The 11,070-nt window shown below is 46.2% G+C and overlaps 2 protein-coding genes across 2 annotated transcripts; both read right to left on the bottom strand.

Annotated features, from left to right (window-relative positions):
* Nucleotides 1–1,091: 1,091 nt before the first annotated feature.
* On the bottom strand, nucleotides 1,092–3,048 carry LOC133928890 (thioredoxin-like fold domain-containing protein MRL7L homolog, chloroplastic). The gene is made up of 4 exons (XM_062375403.1): nucleotides 2,123–3,048; nucleotides 1,826–1,907; nucleotides 1,618–1,729; nucleotides 1,092–1,517 (listed from the first exon to the last, which is right to left on the bottom strand). The coding sequence occupies exons 1-4, from the start codon at nucleotides 2,824–2,826 to the stop codon at nucleotides 1,396–1,398; spliced, it is 1,020 nt and encodes a 339-aa protein (XP_062231387.1). The 5' UTR covers nucleotides 2,827–3,048; the 3' UTR covers nucleotides 1,092–1,395.
* A 545-nt stretch (nucleotides 3,049–3,593) lies between these two features.
* On the bottom strand, nucleotides 3,594–11,070 carry LOC133928889 (protease Do-like 10, mitochondrial). Its single transcript, XM_062375402.1, has 8 exons — nucleotides 10,520–11,070; nucleotides 9,806–10,051; nucleotides 8,008–8,203; nucleotides 7,676–7,935; nucleotides 7,230–7,357; nucleotides 4,509–4,712; nucleotides 4,334–4,384; nucleotides 3,594–4,195 (listed from the first exon to the last, which is right to left on the bottom strand). The coding sequence occupies exons 1-8, from the start codon at nucleotides 10,956–10,958 to the stop codon at nucleotides 3,950–3,952; spliced, it is 1,770 nt and encodes a 589-aa protein (XP_062231386.1). The 5' UTR covers nucleotides 10,959–11,070; the 3' UTR covers nucleotides 3,594–3,949.

Below are 11,070 nucleotides of genomic sequence, written 5' to 3'. Positions count from 1 at the left end.
GGCAGCGACATGTTTGGAGCGGGTTGCCAGAGAGCTCTTCAGTCAAGTTGGATGGCAATCTAAACTACGCATGAAGGCCAACCACAATAATCTTGTTTAGGAGTTTGTTCCAAAATTACTTGTCACTTTCTTTTCCTTTTGGACAATTCGTTTCGTCTAGTGTTTTGACTGTGTGCATCTTAGCTATGTAGAGACTGAGGGGAAAAACTCTTGTATGGTTGTATTATCATGACATAACGTTAAGAGCTAATAAAGCTCCCATTTGATTATTTCCGTTGATTGTATCTAAATACTGTGTTCCTTTCTTTTTGTTCCATGGTATACAAATGAGCTACCACGAATTTAGCTCGCCATCTGCCATCACAAGTTTCTTTGACTAGTATCGTTGGCTATTGCTTGGTCGCTCCAGCAAACCCCCCTGCTAGCAATCTGAGTAGATGATTACATGGTATCGTTGTCGATTATTGGATCACCTGTCAGTTCCTCGATAGAATGGCTTATTAGTACTATGTCCTGTATGGAACTCAATGGTACATAGAAATATAGAATGTCGTTAGCTTAAGATAAAGGATCATTATTCAGGTTTGCATTGTTTTCTCTCACGTAAATTAAGAAAGAATTCATAGTTAGAGAACTAAATGAGAAGAACAGAAGAAGATTGACTGAATAGCTTAGAATGTTGCTTAAACATTTTGTCATCTGTCGGCTTGTGGATGATACTTTTGCTATTGAAAATCATTATTACGTTGCCACACTTAACATCACTGCATTTGCCATGTTTTCCTAGAGAGAGATTGAATACAAATGCCAGTCAGTATCTTGTTACTTCGGTCAAATTTTAACATCCACATACTTTGTGCATTGCAATAATACAGAGGTCTATTTGGTAACACGGAAATTGATCTGTCTTCTGCGAAATTCCTTCATTCTAAAGGGGCTCTTGGATTCCCACAAGAAACACAACAAATATTTGTAGTACTATGAATTAAGGAAAATGAATATGAACACGCACTATATTGAAAAAGTTTCTTTTTATTTGCATCCATATTTTGTGTGCCAAAATATAAATGTGAATAGTGTAGAAATCACTGTTTAGATGGAAATTCCTTATCATATTCATATCCTATCGAATATTTGGTTAATCCAGACCCATTTTTACCAGTATGATTTTACATAATTGTACTCTAAAGTTCCTTCTTTATGGCAAAATTCCATATATTGCTGCATTGCACAACAAATACTATCAGAAGCTGTTACAAAAGAAGGTGGGAAATGGAGATTTGATGTAACAGTTCTAAGTTCAAGCTCTATACTTATAACAGTGCACACTGATGCAAACTGTCAAGTTCTAATAATGTAGATTGATGTAACTTGCTACTATAAGGCTAACTATTCTCATGACATCAAAGGGACCTTTTCTTGACCCTGGCCATCTGCTTCACACAAGAACGGTGGCCTTGCTGCTTTATAGTAGAAGAACGCCATCATCCTTGACCATGCCTCAGCTGACCGGACAACTAACATGGGAGATTCAAGGTCAGAAAACTTCATGACACAATTGATCAAATGCGAGTTATCAGTGTGAAGTATTTCTCTATGATGACTCATACAATCTACCTTTCTCACGGTGTATTATCCTCCCTGCATTGGTGAAGAGGATCTCTGGGAAATTAGAAACCTTCAGCGCATCCACGAGATCAGGCTCGGCACAGGCATCTACCGCCACACACTGCAGATGATATATGCATAGTCAGAACTTGAAATGCTCCTTGAAGCACCAGTTACTGAGGGAATTACTGAAAGGATGCTGCAACAAACTCTGTACCCTTGGTGAAGGCAGATTGTGTTCCCAAAACATCTCGATTGCCTTAGTAAGTTCAGCCCTCGCCATGTCATTCTCCTGCGGTCTACAAGAACGAACATCCGTGCGTTGTCAAACAAACATTGCATGAATGGGTGCTCAATAAATTTAACGACCTATTCATTAGCCAAAATGATAATTGAAATAGACATCACACTAACTCTGTTGCAATTTAGACAGAACCATGCAGGTTCAGCATATATCAAATATTTTCAACTGTAATGTGCAAGCATTTGAGCAAGAGCAAGGAAAAATTTATACCTCTTATATCTGTTATGCACAAGCACAATCATCGGTCCGAAATCTGTGAACACGGATGCGTCCCAATCCTGTGTCTTGACATCCCTAATCGGCTTAATGTAATTGTCATCCTCCCAAACAATCTCCTTGTCGCTCTGATACCCCTTGTCCTCCCCCTCCTCCTCCTCATCCTTCTTCTCGGCCTTGATGGTGATCTTGTCGAAGAACTGACCGAGGCTGAACCCCATCCCGTCCTCGGCGTCCTCGGGCCAGTCCGGGTCCTCCTCCTCCACCACCAGCTCGTACTTGGTCAGTAGCTCCCGCATCTTGGCCTTCCGCTCCTCCGGGTCCGTCAGCCCCGCCGTCTCAGGGACCCGATCCATCATCTCCCGTATCTTCCGCCGCAGCGTCCGCCGCTCCTCGTCCGTCATGCACGCCTCAGCGTCGGCTCCGTCGCCCGCCTCGTCGTCGCTGGGTTCCGAGTCCGTGCCGGTGTCGTCACCGCACGCCCGGCCGCCGAGCACCAGCTGCACGGCCTTGGAGTCGCTCGCCTGCGCCCGCGCGCAACCAGCGACAACGAGCCTCCGGCGGCGCTGTAGAGAAGCGACGAGGACGACGAATCTCGCGGCGCGCACGCGGGAGCTCGGACGGCTGGGGTCAGGGTGCTCCGCTCCTTTCAGGCAAAACGCCGAACAGGTCGCGGGCAAGGAGCAGCGCAGCGCCATCCCGCTGCAGCGGGACCAGTGCGTGTGCGCCAAGCTCCTTTGGGGCTCGAATAGGGGTGTGGTCGCAACAGCCGCAAGAATCAGGGCGTGAGATTGGAGTGGAATGTTTCAGTTTTTCTTGCTGAGCTTTGCGTGCGTAATCCACCTCTGCTCCTCCTGAGTTCGGACATCGGAGAGATATTTGTTCTGGCCGCGCGGGTAAGGGAGAGATGGCCGACGAAGGAGGAGCTTTTTTATTTGGAAAATCAAATAGTTATAAAAATAGCTGTCCGTTTGAAAAATTTGCAGAGTTAGGCTACTCTCACCTGCTAAATTTTTTAGAGAGATAGATCCTCTACACCACTAATTTTTTAGAATTTTTTTATATTATTTTAATAATATTTTGAATTTTAAAAATAATAGAACGGAATATTTTTTATTTTTAAACCTGCCGCACTTGTAACAGACGATAATAATTTAGAGCTGTAATTTTTTTTTAAACGAACATCTATTTTTATAATTTTTTGATTTTCAGAATATAAAAAAATCGACGAAGGAGAGGGCCCAAAGCAAGTTAACTGTGGGCCACTGAGGCCCATATGGCCAAACGCAGTACATCATAGACCAGGCCCGTAGATGTTTGGACTTGCCATTTCCCAACTACAGCCAAAATTTTATCCACACGCGGCAATAAGATTTTATTCCAGCACCCCTCTCAAAAAAGTTTATTCCAGCACGACACAACGTAAAAACAAAGGGAATGATCAGGAGAGCATGTACACAATTACGAAGCAACGGGTGAGCTACAACTCATTTAACCCTATGCTATGTTTTGTGATGATACTGGATCTGAATGCATCCTGGGGTCGCCATGCCGACGCCCCTTACTTACGGTGACGAAAAAGAGTGATTGATAGTGGGGGAAAGAATGAAATTGTTACATATCAGGCTGAAAAGCTCCGGCGCTCATTGATCTTATTTGCTGACGACCCTCGTGCCAAACATGAAACGGCCAAGCAGGAGCGACTGCAGCCATTTTACAACTTCCGGCAGGCCTCGGGCAGACGCATCCGGCTCACGGAAATGAAGTGTACTCTCCTCAGATCTGTGCCTCCGCAGGGATACGTCCACAAAAAGACCCGCGTTAGCTGGTGCATGATGCCTCCATCTCACCATTAGTCGCCTGCTCTTCGACAAGGTCACTCGACATGGCTGACGGTATCCTGTGCCGCTTGAGGACCCGGGACGTAGCGAGCCTGGCGTTCTGGTACTTGAGGACAATGACCCTCTCATCGTCCAAATCGAACCTCAAGTTTTCTTTGGTGCAGCCTTCAACGAGGCTGCACAAGTGCTTCAAGTTTTCCACCTCCACACCATTCACTTTCTTTACCTGACCATGTCATATTAGGCAACTTGATCAGTTCAGGGCACTACGCATTTGGAGTACTATGCTGCAGAATTAATGCCTCATGCCTCTGCTTGGGTAGGGGATAACTGGATACCAGGGGATGTACTTATAGCAACATACCTGCATTTCGGCAAGCCTTTCGTAACCGACATTGATATCATCCATGAGAACCTGAAACACAATTATTCAGTACAAAGATAAATTTTATCAAAAGCTAATGAGAACAGTGTTTACGAATAGAAAACTGATATCACAAACAGAAACATAAGGAGGTAGTGAATTAATGAAATAATACCTGAGATAGGATAACTAGTTGTTCACCAGCCTTCTTCGGAAGCTCTCTTAGTGCCCGTTCACATAATCTGCGTGGTGAGGCATTGTACCAGTCTTCTCCAAATTCATGGAGATAAGGCTGAGTAAGTGGGATAAATACAAAACCAGCAAATATGTAGTAGCTGGGTAGTTTATCGAATTGATGGACCGGCACTAAAGGTTGCAACTGCATAAGAAAAAATGGACGTAGTGTAAGATCAGTTCAAACTTCAAAGGTCTACATATGAAAAGCTAGGCTCTAGCATAAGATAAAAATATTGAAGAAAGAAATGATGTGTGCAAAGAATAGGCCTGGGAGAGTTGTTATGTGGGGCAAGACGTACACGAGGCGCAACAAGAAGCCCAGCACGGCATGATCGGTGGATGGAAGACGCTTGCCGTAGCTTTGCATTCAGTTAGGAGTTTGTTTGTTTGGTTGTTAGGCTTAAATATTGGAGTTGTTAGGAGATTGTTCCGGACCGCATCTATATAAGATGGCGGCATTCTTCAATAAAGGTAAGCAAGAACTTAGTTATTTCCTTCCTTCCTTCCCCTCTCGGTTCCATCTAATCCAGCTCCGGGGCGACAAAGCTGCCAAGGCCTTGCCTTCCCGTCGAGCGACGCTCTCCGTTCCCAACCACAACATCTGGTATCAAATTCAGGCAGTCCTCCACTCGTTGTCACCATGCCAGGCAACGCCTCCGCTGCCAGCGACGACAAGGACAAGACCTAGGCGCTAATGCAGGCCATCCTTGCCAAGCTGGATCGCTTGGAGACCATGGAAGGCCAACTCCGTGACATTGATCAATAGCAGCGCGCACAACATCGTCATCAACCAGCTCAAGCGCGATCAATGTGAGATCGTGCCCCTCAGCCGTGGCGGTGATCCCCTCCAGCGAGTGCGCAACGGTCCCATGGGTCAAATGCGTTTTCACAAGCTGGACTTCCCCAAGTTCGACAACCAAGGCAACCCGCTGCCATATCTCAACCGCTGCGAACACTACTTCTGCGGCCAGCGGACCATTAAGGAGGAGAAAGTCTGGCTCGCCGCTTTCCACCTCACCGACGCCGCGCAACAATGGTATATGCGGGTCGAACGGGAAGAGGGCACACCAACGTGGCACCGCTTTGCCGAGCTCGTCAATCGCTTTGGTCCATCGCTGCGCTCAAATCCTCTTGGCGAACTGGCGTGTCACCGTACTGGCACGGTGGCCGACTACCATGAGCGCTTCCTAGCACTCCTCTCCCGGGCAAGGCTTCTAACCGAGAGACAACAAGTCCAGTTCTTCATAGTGGGCCTCCTAGAACCCATGAGCCTCGACGTTCAAATTCAGGCGCCGCACACCGTGGAGATCACTATGAACTTAGCCTGTTCATTTGAACGCCGCGAACAGACCATGGCCATGGCATCTCGCGCCCCTCGATCGTCGTCATTCAGGTCCGCGCCTCCACTCATACCGAGCCCACCGTCGACCGCGACACCCGCAACTACGGCAACGCCAGCGACCACGACGGGTGCAGGACCTACGGCAACCAGGACGGTCACCGTTGCAGGGTGTACCATCAAGCGACCGGCCTCCAGTTCTTGCCCCACAACAACCTACGCGTCTACCGTCGCGCCGAGTTCACCATCGCCAACGAAGAGTTCACGACGAACTTCTATGTCCTTCCCCAGGACGGGTATGATGTCGTTCTCAGCACAGCCTGGCTCGTGACGTTGGGCCCGATCCTTTGGGACTTCAGCCGCCTGACCATGTCCTTTTGGCATCGCAACCACCACGTCACGCGGCAGGGCGTCGCTGGGGCCGATCGACCGCAGCTCCACTCATGCACAGGCCGCGACCTCCTTGACGCGATCCTAGTGGAATTTGCGAACGTCTTCGCCGAGCCCTCAGGCCTACCTCCTCCACGGTCGCGGGACCACCGTATTCACCTACTACCCGGAACCGTCCCGGTCACAATCCGCCCGTACCATTACCCGCTGGCACAGAAGGATGAACTCAAGTGCCAATGCCACGCCATGGAGAAACAAGGGCTTGTCCAACGCAGCATCTCGGTGTTCTCGGCTCCCGACGGCATGATCAGTGGATGGAAGACGCTTGCCGTAGCTTTGCATTCAGTTAGGAGTTTGTTTAGTTTGTTTGTATGGTTGTTAGGCTTAAATATTGGAGTTGTTAGGAGATTATTCCGGACCGCATCTATATAAGATGGCGGCATTCTTCAATAAAGGCAAGCAAGAACTTGGTTATTTCCTTCCTTCCCCTCTCGGTTCCATCTAATCCAGCTCCGATGCGACGAGGCTGCCAAGGCCTTGCCTTCCCGTCAAGCGACGCTCTCCATTCCCGACCACAACAGAGTTGTAACCATTTGGTCCAGATTTGTGGATTACTAATGATCTATCTAGAGATGGGTTGGTCTCTGTCCAGATCATCCTTTCAAAATACTGAAATAGCTCTACAAGGGGTCCAAAATAAATAGGCCCATTGGCTAATATAGGGAATTCAGCAGGTTACAAACTTAAAGTGATTTGTGGGTGGGTTCTGGAACTGGTAATAGGTGTTGGGCAGGAATATCGCTTGTGTAGGATAGTGAAGAATAGCAGCAGAATATAACTATTATATTTGGTAACCAGCGAGCAACCAAAAAATTCTACCCATGTTGATCAAAGGTACAGATTGAATGTAATAGTATTGCAAGGACTCACTGGTCTAAGTGTGACACTTAATTCTTGCTCTTTACCATCTCTTAATACTTTGAGAATGGCTGTTTCTTCAGGCTTCTTCATGGACACCAGATGATCAAAGGTGATCCTCTCTCTATTTCGGAATGGGACTGCAGGTATTAAAAAACTGACAATATTCAGTTGTTGATGCTGAGATGCCACATATCACAAAATAGTTAATACATAGATTCACTGATTTGCACAAAAGCAGGCATGCAAAAACATGCACCAGGGGTACAGAATGTGTATGTGTGCAAGCAATAATTGTGGGTTACAGACTCGCAGATAACATAACAAATACACAAGTAATGCATTAAAAGAAACAGACAAATGAAAAACCAAAACATGCAAGAAGGAGCAAGAAACAGACATAAAGTGGTTGCTCATGCATACTGAAGTATTGAATACATGGAAACTTTTAAGCTCACCTGTCCCATCATTTGCTACAGGCACACCATCGAACTCAAGAAGGATATCATCTTTCTTCAAAATCCTGTAAGCATCAGATAGAGGATTTATTCTACTAACTAACACTCCGGTCATTTCAGGCCGCATCCCAAAGCACTCTCTTAATTGAATATTTTCCATGGCCTGGCAAGATATTCCAAGAGTACAGAACCCGGAATATTTACCGCTCTCTTCCACTCCAGAAATGAATCGCTTAATTACCGGCACCGGTATGATATAACTGCAAAAAGGGAAAGGGTTCAGAAAAGAATTCTAGGAAAAAGCAAGGGGTTCAAAATAGTTTACGACTCACCCAATGTTTTCCGCCCCTGACAAATTCTGGAAAGCAACTCCAGCTACTTTGTCACCCATAATTGCAGGCCCTCCACTATTACCTGGATTGATTGCTGCATCTATTTGTATAGCCATGAGCTGAGTGGCACCATGGGCATATTGTGTTGGTTCAACTCTAGAGACAACCCCCTTGGTGACAGAAATATTGTCTCCACCTGAGCCATAGAAAGTTCAGAATCATAGACCGTTTCACATGTTGACACAGTTTTCTATTTTCTAAAAGGTACAGAGAAAATTCAACAACAACAACAAAGCCTTTGTCCCAAGCAAGTTGGGGTAGGCTAGAGATATAACCCATAAGATCCAAACTAAAAAGATAATGAGAAAATAATAATGATAATAAAGGTACTAGTAATAGTAAAAAATAAAAGTAATAACGGTGCAAGAGACTGATGCATAAGTTATGGTTCTGACACGTGGATTGCTAACTTCCACGCGTTTCTATCCGTGGACAGTTCTTTGGGGATATTCTATTCCTTCAAGTCTCTTTACAGACTCCTCCTATGTTAGGTTTGGCCAACCCCTGCCTTTCTTCACATTATCAGCACGTCTCAGTATCCTACTATGCACAGGTGACTTTGGAGGCCTCCGTTGAATATGTCCAAACCATCTCAATCGATGTTGGATAAGCTTTTCTTCAATTGGCGTATCCCTACCATATCACATATATCATTATTTCAGATCCGATGATTTCTTATATGGCCACAAATCTATCGCAACGTACGGATCTCTGCAACACTTAACTGTTAGACATGTCGCCTTTTAGTTGGCCAACATTCAGCGTCATACAACATCACAGGTCAAATCACCGTCCTATAGAACTTACCTTTCAGCTTTTGTGGCACCCTCTTGCCACAGAGGATGCCAGAAGCTTGGCACTATTTCATCCATCCGTCTTTGATTCTATGACTAATATCTTCATTGATATCACCGTCCCTCTGTAGCATCGGTCCCAAATATCGAAAAGGCATCCTTCTTTGGAACCACCTCTCCACCGAGACTAACACTTTCTCCCTCGTGCAAAGTATCACCGAAATCACACTTCATATACTCGATTTATGAAATGTGATTTCGGTGATACTAGATACGAGGGAGAAGGTGTTAGTCTCGGTAGAGAGGTGGTTCTTTTGGGTTTCATCTCCATAAGAGTGGCTATGTTTTTTACGTTGGCTCGCCAAACCTATCACAACCCTCCTCCTTAACCCGAGCTTATGCAATCTTCGTGATATAGGACGAATTTTAAGTCATATGAATACCACAAGTATAAATATGCATGCATAAATTGACATGGCATTCCCCAACAAAAAGTTGTAGAATATATATGCTGGAGTAGCAATTAGCGCCATATAGTTTGCAATGTGGATGATGTTACAAGAAACCAGATAGTACACTTACTACAGAAAAATTGCTGGGACACTTATTGCAACTGTTTTAATTATTGATTACTAAGTTAATAGTGCAACAACTATTTTACAAATTTCAAAAGAGGTTTGACCTTCCCCTTTCCAACAGCATTCTGTATTCATGTGTATGCTATTAATTTATTAATTGGTCTGTTGATGTACTCAGTTGGATCATGTTCACTCATTTACAACAGTACTAATATGTTTCAATTGTGCTCTTGTAAAATAGATGGTCATGTGTACTGTATGCGCAACCTGAATTGAATACAGTCATCAATGGAATCATATAACTAACAGGTTTGACATCTAGATAAAAAATATTGGACTGTCAACTTATCAACTTCAGACTCATACCTTGAGGGTAGCCAACCACCGCGACGGCTTCTTGCAAAAAAGGAATGTCTCCAAGCTCCAAACTGTTCATCCCATCCCAAAACTCCTCACTCTCAACAGTTAAGAGAGCCAAGTCACACTCGTGACCAACAGCCTGGACTTCAGCCTTGTACTTGGTAGGAGAACCATGCTTCCTCACGAGAACAAAAGTATGATCAGCTACCACATGAGCATTCGTCATGATCCTTCTTCCAGGAATTACAAATCCTGCAACACGGACATGCAATTAGGAGCTGAACCAAAGAACGACTTCCACTTCAGTGCATTTGAATCTGCTTAGTCGTCATTGGTCCTACAATGATTGACCTTTCACATCATCCCGAACTTTGAAGTCATATTAACTATAAATTGTAGCTATAGCTATCTTAAATAAATTGATGACATTGAGACATACACAATTTAGAACTACAGCACAAATCTGCTCTCCCTTTGTCAAGTTGGAGCCAGCAAATTACCCCAAAAAAAATTGAGTCAAGCAAATTACCCAATTAAGAGCTCTGAGCTTGTAAGGAAAAAAGTGCAATTTAGGCTGATTTCAGGATAACTTAATACTAAAGAGCTCCACAAGCTTCCTTTACATGCATATCACACGTAGACACCTAGAGCAGTGGCAGAGATCCAAACCAAATACAGCAATACACCATTGCGACTCGATTGCTAAGGTCGGTGCCTTACCGGAGCCCATGCTCTCCCGCTGCGCCTTGTTCTGCCATGGCAGGAAGTAGTTGGGGCTGCTGGACACCGTAAACACCTTCACCACCGAGTCCAGCGCCAGCTCCACCGCCGCGTACGCGTCCGTGTCATGCCGCACCAGCGCCCCCACCTCCTCCTCAGCCTCGTCCCCCTCCGCCTCCTCGGGGATGGCGGGAGGTCCCTGCGCGCCGCCGCATTCTCCGAGCCGGAAGGGGGAGGAGGTGGAGCAGGAAGCGGTGGAGAAGCGGTGGGCGGCAGCGAGGTGCGGGAGGAGGGCGCGGGTCAGAGCGCGGAGAGGCGGCAGAGGGGGCGGAGCCGAGTGCGGGGGTGGGGGAGGGTGGAGGCGGACGCGGCAGAGGGACCGGACGGATAATGAGGAGGAGGAGGAGAGGCGGCGGAGGGAGCGGGCGGCGACGAGCATGGCGGCCTCGCCGGAGGGAGGGCCGAGGGGAGGGGGCAGGCAGCGAGGGTTTGGGAATTTTCTGCCCGTGGAGTTTTAGGTTGGGTTTGGGTTCATGTTCAGGATTTTTCCG

The sequence above is a fragment of the Phragmites australis genome, chromosome 9 (genome assembly GCF_958298935.1).
Source record: "Phragmites australis chromosome 9, lpPhrAust1.1, whole genome shotgun sequence".
NCBI lineage: Eukaryota > Viridiplantae > Streptophyta > Magnoliopsida > Poales > Poaceae > Phragmites > Phragmites australis.
Note: the sequence above shows the minus strand (reverse complement) of the source record. Positions and strands in the feature narration are given on the sequence as shown.

What these genes read in the sequence shown, in the direction of transcription:
- LOC133928889 (XM_062375402.1), bottom strand. Translation starts at nt 10,958, where the DNA reads ATGCTCGTCGCCGCCCGCTCCCTCCGCCGCCTCTCCTCCTCCTCCTCA. An exon ending in TCAGGGGCGGAAAACATTGG is followed by an intron (nt 7,936 to 8,007) that starts GTGAGTCGTAAA and finishes CCCTTTTTGCAG; the next exon opens with TTATATCATACCGGTGCCGG. An exon ending in AAAGGCTTGCCGAAATGCAG is followed by an intron (nt 4,196 to 4,333) that starts GTATGTTGCTAT and finishes TGACATGGTCAG; the next exon opens with GTAAAGAAAGTGAATGGTGT.
- LOC133928890 (XM_062375403.1), bottom strand. Translation starts at nt 2,826, where the DNA reads ATGGCGCTGCGCTGCTCCTTGCCCGCGACCTGTTCGGCGTTTTGCCTG. An exon ending in GTGCATAACAGATATAAGAG is followed by an intron (nt 1,908 to 2,122) that starts GTATAAATTTTT and finishes TCGTTCTTGTAG; the next exon opens with ACCGCAGGAGAATGACATGG. An exon ending in ACAATCTGCCTTCACCAAGG is followed by an intron (nt 1,730 to 1,825) that starts GTACAGAGTTTG and finishes TATCATCTGCAG; the next exon opens with TGTGTGGCGGTAGATGCCTG.